This window comes from Capricornis sumatraensis, chromosome 20 (assembly GCF_032405125.1).
Source record: "Capricornis sumatraensis isolate serow.1 chromosome 20, serow.2, whole genome shotgun sequence".
Classification (NCBI taxonomy): domain Eukaryota; kingdom Metazoa; phylum Chordata; class Mammalia; order Artiodactyla; family Bovidae; genus Capricornis; species Capricornis sumatraensis.
The window spans coordinates 67781497-67808805 of NC_091088.1; the positions used below are offsets into that span (position 1 = coordinate 67781497).

The following is a 27309-nucleotide window of genomic DNA, read 5'->3' on the forward strand; positions in this document are numbered from 1 at the left end:
CCATCCATCCAACCATCTCATCCTCTGGCACCCCCCCCCTTCTCTTTGTGCCTTTGATCTTTCCTATCATCAGGGTAATTACTTAATCAGTGATTGTTTTTCTTTTCTTATTTTGCAATGATGAAAACCTTTTGCAGCTAGGTAGAGGTGGTGGTTTCATAACAAAGTGTACTAAATGGCACTGAGTTGTTCACCTTAAAATGGTAAATTTTATTTTACATGAATTTCACCTTAATAAAAAGGAAAAAAAAAAACCAAACCAACCCAACTTTACTCCCTGACATCCATCCCTGTCTGTGTGGGGTCACTTGTCCTAGGGAGGTAAGTGACATGTCAGAAATACTTCCCTTTTCCTGTTGCCAGACTGCGGCACCTAGCTGGGTGCCCTCCTGCTAAACAGAAGCCTCTCTGTTGCTGACACAGTCTTCAGATGAAGTCCAGTCTGGCTCTCCCATGAATATGACTCTGGTACACATCTGGGGTTCCAGTTCCTACCAGAGTGAACCTCAAACCCTGACTTTGTTAGGGAACTTCCCCCAGGAGCTGTGATGAAGATTGGCAAGATCTGGCCCCTCCCCCAACACTGCCAGCCCCCAGGTTGCCTGCCTTCCTGGCGACTCTGAGCTCAGAGCCCTCCCCCAATGTGCCCTCTGTGCCACTTGGGCTAGAGGAACTATCTAGAAGGAAGTAAGGTTTGAAAGAAAATAGTGCTTAATAAGAAAGTAATTCTTATAGAAAATAACATTAAAAGGAATATATAGATGTATATATCACTGAGTCACTTTGCTGTACAGCAGAAATTAACACACCAATGTAAATCAACTAAACTTCAATGAAAAGCAAAGCAAAAAATAAAGGTTCTAATAAAAAAGTAATTCTTGTACTGCTGCTTTAAGGAATTTGGGGTTTCTGTATGTCACAAGGGAATTCTGGGGGCTGTAAGAAGAGCTATGCATACCATGAAGTTCTGTTTTCTGTGGAATCATTAAATTAACATGGAATCATTAAAAGTTAATCAGAGCAATGATGGGATCATGATGTGCTTCAGGTATGTGTGTGTTAGTCGCTCAGTCGTGTCTGACTCTTTGAGACCCCATGGACTGTAGCCCACCAGGCTCCGCTGTCCATGCAAGGAAACTAGAGTGGGTTGCCATTTCCTCCTCCAGGGGATTTCCTGACCCAGGGATTGAACTCTGGTTTCCTGCCTTGCAGGCAGATCCTTTACCTTCTGAGCCACCAGGGAAGGCCACTGAAGCACCTAAGAGGCCTGCAAAATATTGTGGGGTTAGTAGGAGAAATACTCCAATGAGGAAGACTTGTCAGGTATCTAGCCACACAGATAAGAAACACCAGATCTGGGCAATGACTTCGCAGACAAATCAATGTGATCACCAACATTTCTTTCCCATTCCCTCACCCCTGGGCTAAGTTCTCCCTGAATAAAGTAGCTTTTCTCTAAGTTCAGTTGGAATCCATTCATAAATAAGACTTCACTCATGAATGCTTTCACCTTTATTTTTCTTGATATACTCAAGACACAGACATTTCATCCACCACAGGGTTAAGTGATGAGTGTATGTTTTATGTAAACCAGAGGCTCAACCACAGCTAAACTAACATCTGGCTAAGCAACTAACAACACTGAGAAGGATCTTGGGGAGTTCACCATCACCTTGATGATCTAGGAATTTACTGGGGAATGAATGGCTCCAGGGGGATTCAGAAAATGAAGTCATGAGAAGAAGGTCTGTTATCTTTTGGGTCTCGATGATCACTCTCAATAGTCAGCTGTGGGTTGCTTTCCTTCATTTCTCTCAGCAGCTTCTGGATTCGAGCATCAGATTCATCTATCTTCAACCTAGGAGGTAGAATGTGGGAGAGAGAACATTTTCTTATTGCTTTGAGGAACTTCACTCCAAATGCCCAGGTGCCTGGCAAAGCTCATGATTTAGGGATTTACAGAGCAAGGGCCATCTCCATTGGTTATTCTATGCTGCAGAGTAGAGTTCCAGATCGATTTGGTCGGGAAAAAAGATGCTACTGGGTTAGCATTGGTGGTGGTGGTGGTGTAGTCACTAAGTCATGTCTGACTCTACAGTCATGGACTGTAGCCCACCAGTCTCCTCTGTCCATGGGATTTCCCAGGTGAGAATACTGGAGTGGGTTGCCATTTCCTTCTCCAGGGCATCTTCCTGAGCCAGGATCAAACCCAGGTCTCCTGCATTGGCAGGCAGATTCTTTACCCCTAAGCCACCAGGGAAGCCCTAGGTTAACATTGTGATGGTATAAAGACACTACATAGCTTTGGGTGCTTGAATGATCTTGGGTGATTATCATATCATGCTTGGCACTAGAGATGGAGTTGATGAATACCTCTGTGATGTCCGTCTAAAACCTACCTATTCCATAACATTGATAACTTCTACCTAGTGAATCCAGGATCAGGCAGACACACTTGAATTACGTCAGTGGGATTAGCTTTTTATGCTCCTTGGCTACGAGCTTCTAGATAACTGCCACCCCGTATGTGACCCGTGATAAGACCAGTCTCATTTCTTCGATTTGCCTGTTAGTAACCATATTCAGTCATGTGTATGTGGAAATGGGGACCGGGGAAGCAGAGGGAATAATTAAATTAAAATTATAATTTAATTATAAAACCAGGAGACCAAGCATATTGGCTGCCGTGTTTCTGATTGGCATTATAGTCCCGATTTTGCTGGCATATTAATCAAAATCTGTTTTGTTGTTTGAGTTTCACAATATATCCATGCAACAAGCCTTCAGTTATAAGATGAAAAAGTTTTGGGGGTCTTATGTACAGCTTGGTGACTATAGTTAATAATACTGTATTGTATATCTGATATCTGCTAAGAGAGCAGATCTTATGTGTTCACACCACACACACAAATGTAACTATGTGAGGCAATGGGTGTGTTAATTACATTGATTGTGATGCTCATTCCACAATATATACATACATCAAAATATCACATTGCATACCTTAAATATATACAATTTTGTTAATTATATCTCAGTAAAGCTGACAGACCACCCCTGTCCCCAAACTCCATGTATCCCATCAACCTTAAGCTAGCTTGAGCAGAAACCTTGTCAGCAATCAATATAATTTTTGCTAAAATATACGCAAACTAGCTTCAAAATATTTAAAACATGACCCTTCAAGGTCAGACATAGTTGTGTCTATTCATGATTGTCAGAGGTTGGTCATAGTCTTTGGTAGAAAAACAAAAAAATAGTCCCACAGATGATCTGTGTGTGGTTGAAAGTGTTGAAGGAATCAGAAATGGGGTGCAAAGGACAGATCAGAAGATACAAATGTGTTGGACAGCAACATCTCCCTTGGACAGCAAGGAGATCAAAGAGTCAATACTGAAAATATCAACACTGAGTATTCATTGTAAAGACTGATGCTGAAGCCAAAGCTGCAATACTTTGGCCACCTGATACGAAGAGTCAACTCACTGGAAAAGACCCTGATGGTGGGAAAGACCAAAGGCAAAAGGAGAAGGGGGTAGCAGAGGATGAGGTGGTTAGATAGCATCACTAACTCCATGGACATGAATCTGAGCAAACTCTGGAGATCACGGAGGACAGAGGAGCCTGGTGTGCTGCAGTCCATGGGGTTGCAGAGTCGGACCTGACTTAGTGGATGAACAACAAAAGCCGTTAATTGTCTAGGTTGCATTTGAGGATTTAAAAAAGTTCCCACACTCTTGGGAAGAGTTTTATGGTTCTTTGTTGCCACAGCAGCAAATCAGCAATAGAGCAAGAACAATAGAACAGTGAGCAAGCAGAAGACAAGCAGTGGCTTCTATGACCACAGATCACTTCGATTAGACAGCAAACTCACTCCAAAGAACATGCTTCTAAGGCTGGCATTGACCCACTGGACCTCTGTAACTAATACAGTCCACAAACAAACTTTCCAAAAACACCATATAAGAGCTGTGATTCCATTTCCCTAATGAGCCAATCGCTGGCCGCCACAACTCCCCCCTCAGGTAGACAAACCCTAAGTCCAGCCTCTTGGTTTCCAGGTTGAGTTTTTGTCTGCTTCGACTCGTCTTCTCTGTCAAAACAATGGAAGGAACCTATGGGAAAATTATCTCATAACCAGACATCAATAAATGAAAGTTGAATGTGAGCGTTAAATGCCTACAACAAGTGCCTGTAGTTTGTGTTCCCCATAACCTAGGATCGTGGAGCAAACACTCAGGGGAGGAGGAGGGTCATACCTGAGTGTCTGGAGGGGACAGCTTTGAAGTTTCAAGGCATCACACAGCATGCTTACTCCACTGGACCCCAAGGAATTTTGGCCCAGGTCCAGCGTGATCAGGTTCTGATTGCTTCTAAGGGCAGATGAGAGTTCTGCACAACAGAAGGGAGTGATGGCACATCCCCACAACCTGTAGGTGAAACACACACATTCACTGATTTACTCAACCAATGCTCGTTGATACCACCCCATATGCCAGGCACACACTTGGGTGGTAGTGGTCTTTGTGGTCAGGGTTGATTTGGGATCTTCTGTGGTTCACTATGAATTTGGGGATTAAATTTTGTTTGTGGGCGTGAAAAATGCCATCCTGGTCGAATTTTTAATTTGTATTTATTCTTTAAAGACTTGCCTACTTTTGGCTGCACTGGGTTTTCACTGATGCATGCGGGCCTTCTCCAGTTGCGGTGTGTGGGGGCTACTCTCTAGTTATGGTGCTCAGGCTTCTCACTGCAGTGGTTTCTCTTGTTGGGAAGCATGGGCTCAGGGCGTGCAAACGTCAGCACTTGAAGCTCACAGGCTCCAGAGCACAGGCTTTAGAGTTGTGGCACATGGGCTTAGTTGTCCTGTGGCATGTGGGATCTTTCCGGATCAGGGATCAAACCCGTGTCCCCTGTATTGGCAGGTGGATTCTTTACCACTGAGCCACCAGGAAAGCCCCATCCTGGTGGAATTTTTAAAATGCTCAATGAAAATTGTGGGGGAGGTCTGCTATATTGATAGTACCTTTTAGATACAGACTAAAGTTCACAAAACCGTAACTCACCATAGACATCTTAGTTTACACAGTGGTTTCTTCAAAGCCTCGCACAGAAACTTCAATCCAATAATTCCTATGTGATTCAGCCCCAGATCCAAGTGTGTGAGGCTTGAATTTTGCTGGAGGAGTGTCGAGAGATGAATGCAGCCATCGCTGGTTATGTTGCAACACCATAGCCTAGAAATCAGATCACATGAAGAAAAAAAAAATATTTTTCCTCGCCAGTGAGACACACCAAAACCATGACCATCTATCTCAAGCCATGGCTTTTTAGATGAGTTTGAAGACACTGGAGACGGTAACTAGAAACCGCCCTACTTGAATGCAGTATGCATGTATACATACCACACACAGACACACACAGCCAGCACAGACTTACACCAGGGTTTGCAGTTGACATTCAGGGTAAGTCAGGCCCTCACACAGCAGTTTCACCCCACGATCTCCAAGAGCATTCTTGGCCAAACACAGGTGGGTCAGCCTCTGGTTGACAATCAAAGCAGAAGACAGATCTTTGCAATAGGCTTCTGTAAGGTGACAGTTCTCCAACCTGCAAAAGCACCACACAGATAGCCAGATGGTGAAAGCATTTCCAGGACCCAACTTTCTTGGCTGTCTTCAATGACTAGAGTCCTCGGTCACACCCCTTTTTGTTAATTCTCTGCCTCTGTCAGTGGTGTGCTAGTGATCGTGGTCATAAAGGGACAGGAATGAGAGAAGGATGAGTCACATGAGCCATTTGTCTGGGGCCAAAAGTGGGAGTAAGGCACCTGTATCAGTGGGGTGCTCCATCCTGCTCACCCAGCAATTCCAGGTGTCACCTCTTCTCTTTTCTGTGTGACCCTACATCTACCACAAAGACACTCAATGGAAAGAGAGGAGAGACTTACGACAGCCTCTGTAGGAAGCACGTCGGGTATCTCAGGGTCATGTATAGCAACTTGGCTCCCTCATCCAGGAGCTCATTTGCTGTGAGGTTCAAGCATGTGAGGGACTGGTTGGTTCTGAGGCAGCAGGAGAGATCAGCCCATTGCTGAGCGGAGGCAGAACAAGACACCAACCTGCAGGAGAAATGGCAACAAGGCATTCACGAGGACCAGACACTGGACACACAACTGTCTACAGTTTTGTCTCACTCTGTTATGTTAGCGCTTCCCAGGTGGCTCTAGCGGTAAAGAACCCACCTGCCAGTGCCAGAGACCAAGAGACGTGGGTTCGATGCCTGGGTTGGGGAGATCCCCTGGAGGTGGGCTTGGCAACCCACTCCAGTATTCTTACCTGGAGAATCCCATGGACAGGAGAGCCTGGTAGGATACGGTCCATGGGGTCATAAAGAGTTGGACCCAGCTGAAATGACTTAGCATGCCATTATGTTAACCCTGGACTAAATTATCTGGAGCAGAGGTTGTCCAAGTGTGATTCCTGGACCAGCTGCATCAGCATCACCTGGTAACTGTGTAGAAATGCAAATCATCTAGAGACTCTAGATGTAGAGGCCAGCGATCTATGTTTTAAGGTGTCCTGCAGTCACTTGGAAGATGTCTTTTAACAAATTCCTGGGCCATATACCCAGAATTTGATTCTGAAGAATCTGGGTGAGACCCAAGAATTTGGATCTTTTTATCAAGTTCCCCAGTGATGGTGCTGCTACTGTGGTCTGGAGATGACACACCAAGAACTACTTATTTAGAAATCCAGCCACCCGAGCATATTGTGCAACTATATTCTATCTGGAGATAAGTATTCTATTCCTGGAGGTACACATTCTTCATCATGAGCAAATAAAACTTTATTGGAACATAATATATAGTATTGTGATAAAGAATATGCATTTCCAGGAGTAGAATACAGGTAACATGTTTTTCTTTCTTGGGGGGTGGGTAGGCCACGCTGCCTGGCATGTGGGATCTTTGTTCCCTGACTAGGGATTGAATCCACACCCCATGGAAGGGAAGCATGGAGTCTTAACCACTGGACCTCCAGGGGAGTCCCCTCCAGCTCATTTTCTATTCTGGGGCATGTGCCTTAAGTGGTGGTGGTTGTTGCTTAGTCATTAAGTCGTTCTGACTCTGCTACTGCTAAGTCACTTCAATCGTGTCCGACTCTGTGTGACCCCATAGACGGCAGCCCACCAGGCTCCCCTGTCCCTGGGATTCTCCAGGCAAGAACACTGGAGTGGGTTGCCATTTCCTTCTCCAATGCATGAAAGTGAAAAGTGAAAGTGAAGTCGCTCAGTCGTGTCTGACTCTTAGCGACCCCATGGACTGCAGCCTACCAGCCTCCTCCATCCATGGGATTTTCCAGGCAAGAGTACTGGAGTGAGGTATCCAGTCAGAATAAGGGATTCCTGCCCCCTCTGATTTGCACAGCATTGCCATGTAGGTTTGTGCTAGCTCTGTTCACAGGCTGAGGGTTTTCAGCAGTGGTGAGGCTGATATACCTGAGATAGTTCAGATTACATTTGGGGTTCCTCAAGACCTCACACAATGGGGGAAGCACGTCATTCTGGTCGTTTCCTTGAAGGGTCAGATGTGTTAAAGTCTTGTGACCACCAAAAGCCATACAGAAGTTCCGATAAGTATCAGCTGGGGAAATATTTTTGAGGCTGGGAAAAGAAACAGATGTTAGCTGGAGTTTGTATACCTATACTGCATACACATAGAATAAAGAGCTGCCATGGGCTTAAATGTTAGAATTGATTTTTTTCATATTTTTTCCTTTATTGACATACTGTTGACAGATAAAACTGTGTATATTTAAAGCATATGACTCCATGTTTTGATATACAAGTACCTTGTGAAGTCACCCCTACTATCAAGCCACCACTGCACACAGATCCCCTTCCTTCTTTTCTTCTGTGGTGACGACACTTATGATGAGCTGTCTTAGCAAATTTCAAGTATTCAGAGCAGTAATGTTAGCAGTCATCACATTGCTGTCCATCAGGTCACCAGAGCTTACCATCTTGCATACCTGAAACTTTGTGCTGTTTAATGAACAGCTCATTACAATTAGAAGCTCGTTTCATTTTTTAAAAAACAGGAAATAACTAATTATCCAGTTCTTCTCATAGGAGAAAAAGATCTGAGCTGTTAGCAGCTGTCATGTCATAGATGGATAGATAGATAGGTAGACAGACAGATAGATGATAGACAGATCTTATGAAAGCAGAAGCTCCAATTTCTTTAGTTGTTTCAAACTTTTGCCGAAGGGAAGTCAGTCATAAACAGTCATTTTAGACAAAAGCTATTCTCCTATGACTTTTTGAGAAAGATAAGGCAGCATCTCTTTTCCTTGAAGTGTTACCAATGGATGCATTTCAACAATGCTATGTTCTTGATGACAAAATTATAATGGAGGAATCACAGTTCAGGTATTCAAAATTGGAGTCAGGTGGCTACTGAGAATCTGGTCTCAGACACCTCTCTGCATCACTGAGAACTTGAACTTTCTTAAAAAGCCCAAGGACACCACACTCCAACCCCACTCTTACTGTCCCTCCAATCTCCCCTTGTAACTATGCAACCATTTCAAACCCCAAGCAATCCTTGCTCAAGGAGCACTCTTACTTCTTGCCAGCTCCAATTATAATTCTCGATGAACAACTCAGGTAACTGACTGTAACACTGCATTTTCTGCTTTATAAACCTCCTCAATTTTGTAGTCAGGGAGAACACAGTTCAAGCACTTCCTGAATCTGTGTCTCTTGGGCTGTGGTCCTAAATGACCCCAAATCAGCACCTTTTAATCTCAGTCAAGTCTCCATTTCTGAAATGTTGGTTAACAGCCTGCTGAATACTTTGACTCCAAGGAATGCTCTTGGGCTTAGAATCAGGACTGCAGAGCCAATGAAACCCAAAGTGGGAAGAGCTCTTATTTCTCTGTGTTGAGAAAAAAATACCCAAAGAGGACTAGCCACAGAAATGAACCTCAGGTCCAGGAAAACTCTAACTAAAATGCTGTCTTAGGGGGCAAAAATGTAAGAAGCTTGGAAATGCCCTGGAAGTTTTAATCCAGGGACTAGCTGCTACTTACACCACTTTCTGGAGACTAGAGGCAGCAGAGGCTATTTTTTCACAAAGAATTCTCACTGAAGAGGTACTGAGGAAGCTCTGACTGATGTCCAGAAAGAGCAGATTCCTGTTTGATTCAAACACAGAACAAAGATCCATCCAGAGAGGGAGAATGTGTTGCTCATTCTGGGACCTATGGGAAAGAGACGAAGGAGGGACTTAACAAATACTGCTGGAGAGAAAAGTGACATTCGTCCATCTTCGTGGCTGTGTTTCGGGTTGCTCTGCCCGCGCATTATCGTTGTTTAGTTGCTCAATTGTCTCCTACTCTTTGCGATCCTCTGGACTGTAGCCTGCCCGGCTCCTCTGTCCATGGGATCTCCCAGGCAAGAATACTGGAGGGGGTTGGCATCCCCTTCTCCAGGGGATCTTCCTGACCCAGGGATCGAACCTGCATCTCCTGAACTGGCAGGTGGATTCTTTACTACTGAGCCACCTGGGAGGCCCTAATAAGAAATTATAACTCTAAAAGTTGGGTGATTTAATTATTTAGCACAAGTATCAGACAACCCAATACCTAAGACATATTACTGGAGAAAGAATTGAACTTCTCACATGTCAACCTAACAGAGCCTTAAAATAAATCAAAATTCTAACCATATCATTGATCAAAGATTGAAAGCAATATACATCACTGATAAACACTTAAGAGTAGGTGTACACATCAATGGAAGTTATTTGGATATTTGATGGTAAATCCATATATGTAATATTCAAGCTAATTTATAACCATATTTGCTGACCTAAGATGATGTCCATAAAATTTTGAGAAAATACAATCTTTAAGCAGTTGCATATTCATGTACAAAGATTTCTCAAAGAATGGTTATTTTGTTCTGGTGATTGCTTTTGAGTGGAAGGATTTTAGCAGAGGAAAGAGGAGACCTGGGTTCAATCCCTGGGTCAGGAAGATCCTGTGGAGTAGGAAATGGCAACCCACTTCAGTATTCTTGCCTGGGAAATCCCATGGACAGAGGAGCCTGGCGGGCTATAGTCCATGGGATTGCAAAAGAGTCAGACACAGCTCAATGACTAAACAAAGATTTAGATAAATTAGTATGCAAGCCTGTCAAAACATTTGAGTGAAAGAAGGGGAAAAATCAGAATATGAATATAGATGGATCCATAAGGTAGAGAAATGCTGATGTCAAGTTATCATGGTCCTAACACTTCCTGGAAGTAAATCAAGCTTATGACTTCACCAAGTGGTGAAGGAAAGTGAAAGAATGTTAAGGGAATACGTAAAACAGACACCTCCACCAGGGGGCTAACGAGGGCATTTTATTCTAGTTCGACAAATATACATGAAGATTTTAGACACAGACTTCAGATAACAACCTAGGAGGGAGGAAGAGGTGGGTTGATAAGATGAATATCAGTATGTCAACAGGTATTACACATCACCGTGAGGTAGAGATTTTAGATTGTGACCACAGGACTTTATAAGCCAACAGACTTGAGCTCTAATCCCAGCCACACACTCTTTTCTGAAGCCAGTATCTTCATCTTAACATGGAAGGTGACCTGTTTCTAGTAGGTGCCAAGTTAGAAGTATTTGGAAACTGCACATGATCTCAGTTGATGTTATTTGTGCCTAAATTGAAAATAACAAAGATTCATAACTGGCCATCTCATTATCTGTAAGGTGAAGTTCCTGGGAGAGAGTTTCCGTGATCGTGGGTGAGGTGTAGTGTTCAGAAACTTGGCAGATTCAACTCCTGACTCCATCTTTAATGCTTTTCTAGAAGTCAGGCCCCAAATCGGACCACCATGTCATACGTCTCCCCAGATCTACACAGCCAACCTGCAGACTGAAACAGGCGGAGACATTTGCAAAAAATGGTTTGGCTAAAGGAAAATGGAGGTGGGTCTCCAAAGAAGGTCTGGTTCCAAAGCTCCCATTTCTAAATACCATCATACCTCCTGCCTTGAATGTTAGGTTGGCAGGACACAAGGCCACAAAAGGCCACTTACTGACCTTAAGCAAGAGGGAAAAAGACACACTGGCTTTTTCTTAATGAACCACGGAATAAGGCAAAAGATAGGAGAACTAGCCGGGTAAAAAAATGAGTTCTCACCTTTCAACCTGAGTGCCTGATTCCAGTGCGCTATCACTATCCAGGAATATCCCCTCTTCTACCTGCAGTGAAAGTTTCTGCAAGTTTCCACAGTGCTTGAGGCAGAATGATGAGTGCATGACATCCGTTTTATTTTTCAAACGCAGGGACATTTCCTTAACGTGGGCCATGGCATCTTTCACGAGCTGCTCCTCCTGAGACTCGTACAGACAGCTCAGAACCTCCTTCGTGTCCATCACTGAGAAGGATTTCTTCCCATGGGGCATCAATGTGTATTTCAGGAGCTCCCGCCTGATCTCCGTTGATACCAGACAGCCGAAAGTGGCCTCCAGCTCCATGGCCCTTCTTTCGTTGCAGAGGCCAAACAGGAAGTACCCGACGTGGGTCAGGCTGGGGTTCTTCAGCCTTTCCGCCTTGGACAGCAGTTTCCCCACATCCCCAACGTGCCACCGGCGGCCGCCCAGCCCGTCCTCCTCCTGCTCTTCCGGCTCCAAGACATAGAACATGGCGGCCAGAAAGTGCTGGACGCTGAGATGGATGAAAGAGTAGCAGGCCTCGCCGTCTTCGCTCTTCTGGAGAATATTCCCGTCCAGGAAAGGAGAGAGGGCAGACGGGCCCACCCCAAGTCGCCTGAGGTCTTCCCCATCGAACACGGAGCTCCGCGTCCACACGCCCTCGGCAGCCAAGAGGCACAGGGGCTTGAGCGGAGCCTGGAGGCCCCGGCTGGGGCCGCCGCCGCGCGGTGGGGGGAAGCGGCTGCGGGGGAAGCGGCTGCAGAAGAAGCGCAGGAACAGGGCCGTGGTGGTCCGGCAGGTGGCGGCGGGGTCCTCCCCGCTCTCCATCTGCTGTCTCAGACAGGTGCAGGCCAGCCAGCACACGGAGGGCGCCGAGCCCAGCTGGAACAGAGCCGCGTTGCTCTTCATCAAGTCGAAAGCTCGCAGGGCCTGACTCTCCTCCTCGAAGTGTTTCAGGAAATACGCCTTCCGGTCCTCCTCCAAGAGCCCCTCGATCTCTATGAAGAGCGGCTGTTCTGTTAAGAGCCGCAGCTCCTGCAGGGCGCCCGGTCGGGTGGTGATGAGTAAGGTGGCCTTGGGTAGCATCTTTCTCTTTAGTAAACTTCCCAGGAGGACGGGCACCGGCTTCTGCTTCTTCCAGTCGCCACATAGGTCGTGGATGAGCGCCCCCGAGGGGACTTTGAGCTCATCAAAACCGTCGAGGATGAAGAGGACTTTCTGTGCCCGGGCCAGGATCGCCGGTATGTCGTCCTGCACATGTGGCCAGTTGGCAGATATCAGCTCTGCAAAGGTGCACGTCCCCCTGTGGTTGAGCTCCTTGCAGCTGAGGTAGAAGGCGGAGTTGGAGGTCTCTGCCAGGTTGTCCTGTGTCCAGTCCAGCATCAGTTTCTTTGCCAGCGTGGTTTTCCCAACGCCGGCAGGGCCGTGCAGCACCACAGTGTATGGAAATGGCCCGGCCAGCATTTTAGGATTACAGAATGGGATCAGGGTCTCATATCTTTGGGTGACAATACAAACATCTTCACTGAGTCTAGGCCAGAAGTTCTTCCAGCGTTGACAGAACAACTTCTTCGATATATTTCTGTATTTATCTTGTTTACCTTCAGTGATAAGAATCAGGGGATAGACAGAGTATAGTTGGTTATTCATTAGGGAGATGATGCTTTGTTTTAAGTAGGAAAGGGAAAAAGAAGAAATGAGGTTTATAAAGAACCACCTGACACCAAACTCACTCCAGGTAGAGAGGACAGACCTGGCTTTTCTCCTTCCAAATCTTCTGTTGTTTCTTGTAGGTTTGTGACATCTTCTTCCTGTACTTGGACCAGCTCTGCAAAATACAAATTAAAGTGAGCTTGATACAAAACTGGTGTACTTGCTTTTTTTTTTTAACCAGAAATAGGGTGTTAAAGTAGACTCCAAGGAGTCCAGAATCTAAGTTTTTTTGTCCACAGTGTGTGCTGGGATGTGTAAAGTTGGGTTTATAGTGATGAAGATAGCAAGTGAGTCCCTAAACCAAGTTGCATGCCTCTACTCTTGGAACCATAACAAGAAATGCTGCCTCTATCACAACTCAATGTGGTTTATTTAAATTATTTGTCTATCTTTTCCAAGGGACTAGAAGAAGTGCCCAGAAAACAGGTAATGGATCTTCCCCATAATAGTCTCAAGTCATTATAGGAGCTCAAGTATTACAGTACAGGCAACTCGTAAGTATGCACCCAAGATAAATGGTCACGTGTCTATACAAAGACTTGCACCCTCTATACAAAGAGTGCACATGGCAGCGTTATTCAAGACAGTCAATAAATAGATATGATTCAAACTTCCCTTCCCCGATGAATAAGCAACCCAAACATTTTATATCCACTCAATAGAATATTACTCAGCAACAAAAAGGAATGGTTCAGAGACACATGTAACGACATGGATGAACCTCAAAAGCATTTTTTTTGGAAAGTTGCTCAGTTGTATCCAACTCTTTGTGACCCCATGGACTATACAGTCCATGGAATTCTCCAGGCCAGAATCCTGGAGTGGGTTGCCATGCCCTCATCCAGGGGATCTTCCCAACCTAGGGACTGAACCCAGGTCTCCCACATTGCAGGCAGATTCTTTACCAGCTGAGCCACAAGGGAAGCCCAAGAATACTGGAGTGGGTAGCCTATCCCTTCTTCAGCAGATCTTTCCAACCTAGGAATTCAACCAGAGTCTCCTGCATTGCAGGTGGATTCTTTACCAACTAAGCCATCAGGGAAGCCCCCAAAACCTCAAAAATGTTATTGTAAGTTAAAAAAAAAAAAGACACAAAAGACCACACATATTCAGAAATGGAGAATCTAGAGAGACAAAAAAATTAACGGCTGCCTGGACTTGGGGGATAGAGACCAGGTAACAGTTACATATGGACAAGAAGGATCTTTTTGGAGGTGATGGACAGATTGTAAAATTGAATAGTGGTGATTTTTGTACAACTCAGTAAATTGACTAAAAGTTATTAACAGGTACACTTAAAATGAATGAAATTTATGATACATAAGTTATACTTCAACAGAGCTGTTGAAGCAGACTTGAGAGTGAGACTAATGTTAAACTGACCTCCACATCGGTTGAGGCAAATCAGCCACCTACGATAGGTCTCAATTTTCTAATCTGTGAGTTGGCACTATCAAAGTTGTCTGAACAATTGGCAAAATCTAAGAAATTCTATACCATGTACTCCTGATTTTCCATGAACTGAATTCTGGCTTTCCCAAATGTTTATTTCCCTCAATATTCTTACATAATAGGAACAAGATAGGGAGGAAGGCATTCTCCATAAGACAACTGGGGATGATGCATCAGTTCAGTCCAGTCACTCAGTCGTGTCCGACTCTTTGCAATCCCATGGACTGCAGCATGCCAGGCTTGCCTGTCCATCACCAACTCCCAGAGCCTATTAAAACTCATGTCCATCAAGTCGGTGATGCCATCCAGCCATCTCATTCTGTTGTCCTCTTCTCCTGCCTTCAATCTGCCTTCAGCATCAGGGTCTTTTCAAATGAGTCAGCTCTTCGCATCAGGTGGCCAAAGGATGGAAGTTTCAGCTTCAGCATCAGTCCTTCCAATGAATATTCAGGACTGATTTCCTTTAGGATGGACTGGTTGGATCTCCTTGCAGTCCAAGGGACTCTCAAGAGTCTTCTCCAACACCACAGTTCAAAAGCATCAATTCTTTGGTGCTCAGCTTTCTTTATAGTCCAACTCTCACATCCATACATGACTACGGGAAAAACCATATCTTTGACTAGATGGACTTTTGTTGGCAAAGTAATGTCTGTGCTTTTTAATATGCTGTCTAGGTTGACAATGAACATGTCTAGGGGACTATGAATAGTGGTAAAGTTAGAGAGAGATGAGGTTCCCCCGAAGAGTGGGAGAGGACAGCCAGGAAGGGTCCGCTTGATTTAGTTTACTCCAACATTGGACGTCCTAAGATCAACCTGGCTCTTCGTCTTCCTCTTCTCCTAAATGCTGCTGTGTTTGTTCCAGGTTTTCACATTTTGTTGTCCCTGAAGAAAAGGGAGGGTGTTATGGTCTTGCCACTATGCCAGTATTGAAGCTTCTGTTTATAAGAGAGTGGGATTTCAAGAAGTTTCAAGTTCAACAATTGGTCTCAATGTCTATGCCCAGATTACATGAAAAGAGTGTTATTGAGGTTCTGGAGATAAAATTAAAGTGTCAGACCATGATCTCAGTGCCATTTCTGACAACTGAATTCCTGTGCAGTTAAGAAATGGGCACATACAGACAATGGCTCTTTCCGAGGGGCATCAAAAAGCCTTCAAGACAAACTCCCTAGTTTCTGACAAGGTATGTAAAGTTACATAGTCCTAGGATGCAACCTTGGAACAGGGAGAAGTCATACAGGAGAAGAAATACTTCAAGTGCAACATGGATAATGAAGAGGTGAGGGAGTTCCCTGGTGGTCCAGTGGTTGGGATTCTGAGCTTTAGTGCTGAGGACCTGAGTTCAATCCCTGGTCAGGAAGCTAGGACCTCAAAGGCAAAACAAAAGAAGAGGTGAGTGTGTGGAACTTCTGAAAAGGTATCCAGGAGGCAACAGGATATGAGTATCTGAAGTTCAGGGAAATGCTGAAGATGTCACCTGGAGAGTCCTTGGCATATAAATAGTCAGTAAGACTCCAGGTGAGCCTTCCAGGATAAGTATACAGAGTGAAAAATGGCCAACCAACCATTCATTTTGAAGATTAAACAGGGGAGCAGGGGCTCTAGGGAAAAAATGTTTGTATACAGGTGATGTCATGTTGCCAAGAGCTAAGGTTTTTTTTAAGAATTTTTTTTAATGTGGACCACTTTTATGAAGTCTTTAATGAATTTATTACAATATTGCTTCTGTGTTATGTTTTGGTTTTTTGGCCATTAAGGTATGTGGGGATCGAACCTGCATCTCCTGCCTTAAGGTGAAGTCTTAACCACTGAACCATCAGGGAAGTCCCCAAGAGAAAGATTTTTAGACAGCGAACTCTCTGACGCTAGTTTAGTTACAACATTAAATTAAATATCAACTTTGAGGCTGGTACTATTCCTTAAAGCATTGCCAAATGTCACCTCTAACAGATCATTAGCTTATGTTTGAATTTAGATCCTGACAGTAGGATATTTAACATATTTGTGTATCAATAGAAGCAGTTAGATTTTTGGTAGGGGGATTATGTATGAATGGCTGTCTTCACTTTTCAAACCAGCCCCCTAGTCTACAATTGCCTTGAACCCGAGTTATTTTTAAAGATACTGGGGATGTCAAGAGAAGATAATGTTGAAAATCACAAATTCAAAAATTCTTTTTGGCCAGGATTAGCAAACTTTTTAAAAAATCCCCTCTGCAAAGGAGCAGATAGTGAAGATTTTCTGTTTTATGCACAATATAGTTTGTTGCAATTACTCATCTCTGCCCTTGTGGGGCAGAAGCAGTCATAGGTAATATAATATATAAGCAAATGACTATGTACAAAGAAGTTTATTTATATTAATATGTAGTTAAATTTGAATTTCACATGATTTTCATAGGCCATAAAATATTTCTTTTTTAAAAAATTATTTATTGTCTGTATTGGATCTTGAGGTTTCCCTGATGCTCAGTTGGTAAAGAATCCACCTGCAATGCAGGAGACCCAGGTTCGATTCCTGGGTCAGAAAGATCCCCTGGAGAAGGGATCAGCTACCCACTCGAGTATTCTGGCCTGGAGAATTCCATGGACTGTATAGTCCATGGGGTCGCAAAGAGCTGGACATGACTGAGTGACTTTCAGTTGGGTCTTAGTTGTGACATGTGGGATCCAATTCCCAGCCCAGGGATTGAACCCTAGCCCCCTACATTGAGAGCATGGAGTCTTAGCTACTCGAAAACCAAGGAAGTCCCTGTAAAGTATTCTTTTGATCTTCCCAGCCATTTAAAAATGCACATACCATTCTTAGCTTGTGAAGAAGTGAAGTTGCTCAGTCGTGTCCGACTCTTTGCGACCCCATGGACTATAGTCTACAAGGCTCCTCTGTCCATAGAACTTTCCAGGCAAGAGTGCTGGAGTGGGTTGCCATTTCCTTCTCCAGGGGATCTTCCCGACCCAGGGATCGAAGGATCTACAAAAGCACACGGTGGGCTGGATTTGCTTTGGAAGCCATGGTTTGCCAACCCTGGCTTTAGGGCCATCTAAAATTCAGCCTATTCAGATTCCAAGAGGAAGTTCACTCTCTGTCTCTCTCTCTGTCTCTCTCTCTGTCTCTCTCTCTGTCTCTCTCTCTCTCTCTCTCTCTCTCTCTCATGTTTGTGTGTATTTACTGATTTCTGGCATAAACATTGCCTCATGGTAGCTTTCGATGTCTTACTGTTGCCCACCTGGATGACAGCAGAGGCGAGGTCTTTTGTTTCTTTGCGTTCCTACTGCTCAGTATGATGTGTTTTCTAATTAAAACAATCCTGAATTCTAAAATCTCACTTTTAGATAAAGTGAGATTGTGAATGAGGTGACTTACCAAACGATGGAGGCTTATTTTCCTGCACTGACTTCAAAGCTGTTTCTGAAAAAAAAAAGGAAGAAATGAGCACTTTTCAGAGCCCAGACCTTTGTAGTTGTACAGCCCTCTGAGTTTCTTCAAGTGATTTTAAAATTTGCACCCTCCAGATGGTTTTAGGGCCTAAAACCAACACCTGTCCATTGAAGAGGTAACAGTAGGCTAAAAACTGAAGCTGGGACTTCCCTGGTGGTTCAGTGGCTAAGAGTCCATGCTTCTAATGCACGGGGTGAGGGTTTGATTCCTGGTGGGGGAGCTAAGATCCTACATGCTATGTTGCGTGGCCAAAAAATAAAGACAAAATAAAATTTACAAAAAGCTGAAAACTGAATTTAAATTGGCAACTAACTAAAATGCACTTTCTCGCCCACAAATTCATCAAAAGAGCATTTGAATGCTGAGCAACTTCCACAAAGCAACTTCTGAATGCTGACAGAGGACACCAGATACCCAGAAAGGCAGCCTATTCTCTATGAAAGGAGGTAGGACAAAATAGGGAAGACAAAAAGAGACAAAAGAGTTAGGGATGGAGACTAGTCCTGGAGAGGGAGTCGTGAAGGAGGAGAAGTTTACAAACAGCAGGAGACCCTCTCATCAGCGGGTCTGTGGGGGAGTTTTGGAGTCTCAGAGGGCAACATAACCAGAAGAAGAAAAACACCCCACAGAATCCGTGCCTAACTGCAACTCCCAGTGGAGAAGTAGCCCAGACACTCCTGTCTGCCACCAGCAAGCAGGGGCTGGACAGGGAGGCGTGGGCTGCATGCTTAGGGTAAGGACCGGGCCTGAATGCCCTGAGGACAATATGAGGGAGCTGATGCTTTTGAACTGTAGTATTGGAGAAGACTCTTGAGAGTCTCTTGGACTGCAAGGAGATCCAACCAGTCCATCCTAAAGGAAATCAGTCCTGGGTGTTCATTGGAAGGACTGATGCTGAAGGTGAACTCCAGTACTTTGGCCACCTGATACGAAAAACTGACTCACTGGAAAAGACCCTGATGCTGGGAAAGAATGAAGGCAGGAGGAGAAGGGGACAACAGAGGATGAGATGGCTGGATGGCATCACTTACTCAATGGACATGAGTTTGAGTCAACTCTGGGAGTTGGCGATGGACAGGGACGCCTGGCGTGCTGCAGTCCATGGGGTTGCAAAGAGTCGGACATGACTGAGCGACTGAAGTGAACTGAACTGACTGAACCTCTACTCTAGATTTTTAATCTTTGCTTTTTGGTATTTGCTGTCAATTTTGTACCTTTAAGAATCTTCAATATCCATTTTCACTTAGGGGTGTGATTACTAGCTTGATTGCTCTCTCCTCTTTTGACTCTCCCTTTTTTCCCTCAGGTCACATCTATCTCCTCTCTCCCCCTTCTCTTCTCTACTTAACTCTGTGAATCTGTCTGGGTGCTCCGGGCTGCAGAGAGCACACAGGGAATTGATTGCTGGCTAGACTGCTCTCTTCCCTTGTGACTCCCCCTCTTCTTCTCCTGGTCACCTCTATCTCCCTCCTCCTTCTTATCTCCATGTAACTCTGTGAGCCTCTCTGGGTCTCCCTCACTGTGGAGAATTTTTTCACCATGAGTTCAGATCAGTTCAGTCGCTCAGTCATGTCTGACTCTTTGCGACCCCATGAATCACAGCACACCAGGCCTCCCTGTCCATCACCAACTCTTGGAGTTCACTCAGACTCACCTCCATCGAGTCAGTGATGCCATCCAGCCATCTCATCCTCTGTCGTCCCATTTTCCTCCTGCCCCTAATCCCTCCCAGCATCAGAGTCTTTTCCAAGGAGTCAACTCTTCACACGAGGTGGCTGAAGTATTGGAGTTTCAGCTTCAGCATCATTCCTTCCAAAGAACACCCAGGGCTGATCTCCTTCGGAATGAACTGGTTGGATCTCCTTGCAGTCCAAGGGACTCTCAAGAGTCTTCTCCAACACCACAGCTCAAAAGCATCAATTCTTCAGTGCTTAGCTGTCTTCACAGTCCAACTTTCACATAGATCATGACCAGTGGAAAAACCATAGCCTTGACTAGATAGACCTTTGTTGGCAAAGTAATGTCTCTGCTTTTCAACATGCTATCTAGGTTGGTCATAACTTTTCTTCCAAGGAGTAAGCGTCTTTTAATTTCATGGCTGCAGTCACCATCTGCAGTGATTTTGGAGCCCCCCAAAATAAAGTCTGACACTGTTTCCATTGTTTCCCCATCTATCTCCCATGAAGTGACGGGACCAGATGCCATGATCTTCGTTTTCTGAATGTTAAGCTTTAAGCCAACTTTTTCACTCTCCACTTTCACCATTAACCTAGATGTTTTATCATCTGTGCTGTATGGATGGAGAAGTCTAGAGGTTACCGTAAGAATAAGACTGAAATCCAGAGGCTTAAATCCAAAATTTGAGAAAACCACAGAACTCCTGATTCTAGGGAACATTAATAGACAAGAGCTCATCCAAAAGCCTCCATACCTACACTGAAACCAAGCTCCGCCCAAGAGCCAACAAGTTCCAGAGCAAGACATACCACACTAATTCTCCAGCAATGCAGGAACACAGCCCTGAGCATTAAAATACAGGCTGCCCAAAGCCATGCCAAGCCCATAGACACCCCCAAACTCACTACTGGACACTTCATTGCACTCCAGAGAGAAGAGATCCAGCTCCAACTACCAGAACACAGATGCAAGTTCCCCTAACCAGGAAACCTTGACAAGCCACTAGTTCAACCCCACAAACAGGGAGCAAGTTCCATAATAAAGAGTAACCACAAACTTCCAGCCTAAAGAGAGGCCATCCCAAACACAGCAATCTAAACAAAATGAAAAGGCAGAAAAATATTCAGCAGGTAAAGAAACATGATAAATGCCCACCAAACCAAACAAAAGAGGAGGAGATAGGGAGTCTACCTGAAAAAGAATTCAGAATAAAGATAGTAAAAGTGATCCAAAAGCTTGAAAACAAAATGGAGTTACAGATAATAGCCTGGAGACAAGGATTGAAAAGATGCAAGAAATGTTTAACAAGGACCTAGAAGAAATAAAAAAGAGTCAATCAATAATGAATAATGCAATAACTGAGATAAAAAAACACTCTGGAGGGAACCAACAGTAGAATGACTGAGGCAGAAGATAGGCTAAGTGAGGTGGAAGAGAGAATTGTGGAAATAAGTGAAGCAGAAAGGAAAAAAGAAAAAAGAATTAAAAGAAATGAGGACAACCTCAGAGACCTCCTGGACAATGTTAAATGCCCCAACATTTGAATCATAGGAGTCCCAGAAGAAGAAGACAAAAAGAAAGGCCATGAGAAAATACCCGAGGAGATAATAGTTGAAAACTTTCATAAAACGGGGAAGGAAATAGCCACCAAAGTCCAAGAAACCCAGAGAGTCCTGAACAGGATAAACCCAAGGTGAAACACCACAAGACACATATTATTCAAATTAACAAAGATCACACACTAAGAGCAAATATTAAAAGCAGCAAGGGAAAAACAACAAATAACACACAAGGGGATCCCCATAAGGATAACTGCTTATCTTTCAATAGAAAGTCTTCAGGCCAGGAGGGAATGGCAGGACATACTTAAAGTGAGGAAAGAGAAAAACCTACAACCCAGATTACTGTACCCAGCAAGGATCTCATTCAAATATGAAGGAGAAATCAAAGGCTTTACAGACAAGCAAAGGCTGAGAGAATTCAGCACCACCAAACCAGCTCTTCAACAAATGCTAAAGGATCTTCTCTAGACAGGAAACACAGAAAAGGTGTATAAACTTGAACCCAAAAGAACAAAGTAAATGGCAATGGGATCATAATTATCAATAATTACCTTACATGTAAATGGGGGTTGAATGCCCCAACCAAAAGACAAAGACTGGCTGAATGGATACAAAAACAAGACTGCTATATATGCTGTCTGCAAGAGACCCACCTCAAACCAAGGGACACATAAATACTTAAAGTGAAGGGCTGGAAAAAGATACTTCATGCAAATGGAGACCAAAAGAGAGCAGGAGTAGCAATACTCATATCAGATAAAATGGACTTTGCAATAAAGGCCATGAAAACAGACAAAGAAGGACACTACATATTGATCAAAGGATCAATCCAAGAAGAAGATATAAAAATTATAAATATATATGCACCCAACATAGAGGCACCACAGTATGTAAGGCAAATGTTGATAAGTGTGAAAGGGGAAATTAAAAGTAACACAACAAAAGTGTGAGCCTCTAATACCCCACTCACACCTATGGATAGATCTACCAAACAGAAAATTAGCAAGGAAATGCAAACTTTAAATGATACAATGGACCAGTTAGACCTAATTGATATCTATAAGACATTTCACCCTAAAACAATGAATTTCACCTTTTTCTCAAGTGCACATGGAACACTCTCCAGGATAGATCACATCCTGCACCATAAATCTAGCCTTGGTAAATTTAAAAAAATTGAAATAATTTTAAGCATCTCTTCTGATCACAGTGTGGTAAGATTAGATGTCAACTACAGGGAAAAAAAAACTATTAAAAATGCAAACATATGAAGGCTAAACAACACACTGCTGAATAACCAACAAATCACAGAAGAAATAAAAAATGAAATCAAAATATGCATAGAAATAAATGAAAATGAAAACACAACAACCCCAAACCTATGGGTTTCAGTAAAAGCAGTGCTAAGGGGATGGTTCATAGCAATACAAGCTTACCTCAAGAAACAAAAGAAAAATCAAATAAATTACCTAACTTTACACCCACAGCAACTAGAAAAAGAAGAAATGAAGAGCCCCAGCATTAGTAGAAGGAAATAAATCATAAAAATTAGGGCAGAAATAAATGAAAAAGAAACAAAGGAGACTATAGCAAAACCCAACAAAACTAAAAGCTGATTCTTTGAGTAAATAAAATAGACAAACCATTAGCCAGACTCATCAAGAAAAAAGGGAGAAGAATCAAATCAACAAAGTTAGAAATGGAAATGGAAAAATCACAACAGACAACAAAGAAATACAAAGGATCATAAGAGACTACTATTAGCAACTATATGACAATAAAATGGACAACTTGGAAGAAATGGACTAATTCTTAGAAAAGCATAACCTTCCAAAACTGAACCAGGAAGAAACAGAAAATCTTAACAGACCCATCACAAGTGCAGAAATTGAAACTGTAATAAAAAATCTTCCAACAAACAAAAGCCCAGGACCAGATGGTTTCACAGCTGAATTCTACCAAAAATTTAGAGAAGAGCTAACACCTATCCTACTAAAACTTCCAGAAAATTGCAGAGGAAGGTAAACTGCCAAACTCATTCTATGAGGCCGCCATCACCCTAATACCAAAACCAGACAAAGATGCCACCAAAAAGGAAAACTACAGGCCATTATCACTGATGAACATAGATGTAAAAATCCTCAACAAAATCCTAGCAAACAGAATCCAACAACATATTAAAAAGATCATACATCATGACCAAGTGGGCTTTATCCCAGGGATGCAAAGATTCTTCAATATTCACAAATCAATCAATGTGATACATCACATTAACAAATTGAAAGATAAAAATGTTTTACTATCTCAATAGATGCAGAGAAAGCCTTTGACAAAATTCAACATCCATTTATGACAAAACCCTCCAGAAAGCAGGCACAGAAGGAGCATACTTCAACATAATAAAAGCCATATATGATAAACCCACAGCAAATATTATCCTCAGTGGTGAAAATTGAAAACATTTCCCCTAAAGTCAAGAACAAGACAAGGGTGCCCACTCTCACCACCTCTATTCAACATAGTTTTGGAAATTTTAGCCACAGCAATCAGAGAAGATAAAGAAATAAAAGGAATCCAGATTGGAAAAGAAGTAAAACTCTCTGTTTGCAGATGACACGATCCTCTACACAGAAAATCCTAAAAAGACACCAGCAGAAAATTACTATAGCTAATCAATGAATATAGTGAAGTTGCAGGATATAAAAGTAACACTCAGAAATCCTTTGTATTCCTAAACACTAACAATGAGAAAACAGAAGAAAAATTAAGGAAACAATTCCATTCACCTTTGAGATGAAAAGAATAAACTACTTAGGAATAAATCTATCTAAAAAACTAAAGACCTATATATAGAAAAGTATAAAACATTGATGAAAGAAATCAATGACACAAATAGATGGAGAAATGTATTATGTTCATGGATTGGAAGAATCAATATAGTAAAAATAAGTATACTACCCAAAGCAATCTATAGATTCAATGCAATCCCTATCAAGCTACCAATGGTATTTTTCAGAGAGCTAGAACAAATAATTTCACAATTTGTATGGAAATACAAAAAACCTCAAATAGCCAAAGCAATCTTGAGAAAGAAGAATGGAACTGGAGGAATCAACCTGCCTGACTTCAGACTATACTACAAAGTTACAGTCATCAAGACAGTATGGTCCTGGCACAAAGACAGAAATATAGGTCAATGGAAAAAAACAGAAAGCCCGGAGATAAATCCACGCACCTATGGACACCTTATCTTTGACAAAGGAGGCAAGAATATACAACGGAGAAAAGACAATCTCTTTAATAAGTGGTGCTGGGAAAACTGGTCAACCGCCTGTAAAAGAATGAAACTAGAACACTTTCTAACACCATACACAAAAATAAACTCAAAATGGATTAAAGATCTAAATGTAAGAACAGAAACTATAAAACTACTAGAGGAAAACATAGGCAAAACACTCTCTGACATAAATCACAGCAGGATCCTCTGACCCACCTCCCAGAGTAATGGAAATAAAAGCAAAAATAAACAAATGGGACCTAATTAAACTTAAAAGCTTTTATACAACAGAGGAAACTATAAGCATGGTGAAAAGACAGCTTTCAGAATGGGAGAAAATAACAGCAAACGAAGCAACTGACAAAGAATTAATCTCAAAAATATACAAGCAGCTCCTGCAGCTCAATTCCGGAAAAATAAATGACCCAATCAAAAAATGGGCCAAAGATGTAAACAGACATCTTTCCAAAGAAGACATACAGATGGCTAACAAAAACATGAAAAGATGCTCAACACCACTCATTATCAGAGAAATACAAATCAAAACCACAATGAGGTGCCATCTCGTGCTGGTCAGAAAGGCTGCTATCAAAAAGTCTACAAACAATAAATGCTGGAAAGGGTGTGGACAGAGGGAACCGACCCTTTTAAATAGTTGGTGGGAATGCAAACTAGTTCAGCCACTATGGAGAACAGTGTGGAGATTCCTTAAAAAACTGCAACTAGAACTGCCATATGACCCAGCAATCCCACTGCTGGGCATACACACCGAGGAAACCAGAATTGAAAGAGACACATGTACCCCAGTGTTCATCGCAGCACTGTTTACAATAGCCAGGACATGGAAACAACCTAGATGTCCATCAACAGATGAATGGATAAGAAAGCTGTGGTACATATACACAATGGAATATTACTCAACTATTAAAAAGAACACCTGTGAATCAATTCTAATGAGGTGGATGAAACTGGAGCCTATTATACAGAGTGAAGTAAGTCAGAAAGTAAAGCACCAATACAGTATATTAACACATATATATGGAGTTTAGAAAGATAGTACTGATGACCCTACATGCGAGACAGCAAAAGAGACACAGATATAAAGAACAGACTTTTGGACTCTGTGGGAGAAGGCCAGGGTGGGATGATTTGAGAGAAGAGCATTGAAACGTGCATATTACCATATGTGAAACAGATCACCAGTCCAAGTTCAAAGCATGAAACGGAGCACTCCAAGTTGGTGCACTGGGACAGGCCTGAGGGGAGGGGGGTTCAGGATGGGGGACACCTGTACACCCATGGCTGATTCATGCCAATGTATGACAAAAACCACCACAATATTGTAAGGTAATTATCTTCCAATTAAATTAATTTTAAAAATGACAGGATAAGAAGAGATATGTTAAATGCTCTTGCTGAGGGTGGGGGAGAGAGAGAATGTTTATAGTCATATTATATGGGGGAGGGAAACATAGTGGGACTTGAACACAAAATAGAGGGTTTATAACCCTAAGCTTCACATTTTTCTCCTATATTTTTTACATAGAGGCAACTGTTTTATGAGTAATTGGAGTAGGAAATGGCAACTCAGTCCATGGAAAATCCCATGGACAGAGGAGCCTGGTAGACTACAGTCCATAGGGTCACAAAGAGTTGGACACAACCGAGAGACTGAGCCTGCATGCACATAGTATTTTTACTTTTTCTTTGAATTTCACTTCTCTTCATGTTTTTATTTTACTTTTAAATATACATAATACTGTATGCATTTTTAAATATACAGAATATTATGAATGTTTTATGGAGAGGGAAATGGCAACCCACTCCAGTATTCTTGCCTGGAGAATCCTGTGGACAGAGGAACCTGGTGGGCTGCTGTCTGTGGGGTCGCACAGAGTCGGACACGACTGAAGCAACTTAGCATGCATGCATACATTGGAGAAGGAAATGGCAACCCACCTCAGTATACTTTCCTGGAGAATCCCAGGGACAGAGGAGCCTGGTGGGCTGCCGTCTATGGGGTTACACAGAGTCGGACATGACTGAAGCAACTTAGCAGCAGCAGCATGAATGTTGCAAACAGAGGGTTGATAAGATCTTGGAGGACATGTGAAAGAGTGAAAAAATGAACCTACTCCAGGAACAGTCTTGAACAGGAGAAGAGTTGTTTAGTGAAGTGGCCAGGGTAGGTATACAACACTTGGAGTAAAAATAGCTAGAATACAAGAACCTCGGAAGACACCACCAGACTTGACCAAGGTCTAGCACTTGTGTTCAGGTCAGCTGGCCTCTCCATGGAGCAATATCATTTCTGTGTTTCTAAAACCACAGAGACTATTACTCCTCCCTCCCAGGATGCAGTGTGGGCTTGTTTCTGCTTACCCTGGAGTTCATCCTTTGCTCTCTCAGACAGATCCATTTGACTCATCGCATCAGAGACCTGGATGCGTAATGGGGGAAGGAGAGGGTGGAATGAATTGAGACAGCAGCATGGAAATATATACACTACTACATATGTAAAGTGGATAGCCAGTGGGAATTTGCTATGTGATGCAGGCAGCTCAACGTGGTGCTGTGATGACCTAGAGGAGTGGGATGGAGTTGGGGGTGGGAGGGAGGTTCAAGAGGAAGGGACATATGTATACCTATGGCTGATTTATGTTGATGTATGGAAGAAACCAACACAGTAGGTCAAGTTATTATCCTCTAATTAAAAATAAATAAATTTTTAAAAAAAAGACCTGGATGCTCACCATCTCTACCCAGAAGCTGGGGCAGCGGGCAGTGAGAAGGTCGGCCGGCGGCTACCTCCTGGCCTCCTCCACCTCCGTCTGCAGGAGGTGCTATAACTCCTCTTTCAGGGAATGGTCCCTCAGAAGAGATTCGAATTTGCTCAGCTCATCCTGGCCGAGCTCCTCTACTAGAGGCTGCAGATGGAAACCCAGCTCGGCAGAAGGCGCCAT

The 27309-nt window shown here is 43.1% G+C and overlaps 1 protein-coding gene across 1 annotated transcript; it reads right to left on the reverse strand.

The window, feature by feature from the left end:
- Positions 1 to 1719: 1719 nt before the first annotated feature.
- NLRP2 (NLR family pyrin domain containing 2) lies at positions 1720 to 27309 on the reverse strand. Its single transcript, XM_068993179.1, is given in 10 exon segments — positions 1720 to 1858; positions 4260 to 4430; positions 5067 to 5237; positions 5440 to 5610; positions 5951 to 6121; positions 7501 to 7665; positions 9096 to 9266; positions 11212 to 12826; positions 26729 to 26786; positions 27088 to 27309. Coding segments are annotated over 10 exon segments (3054 nt in total).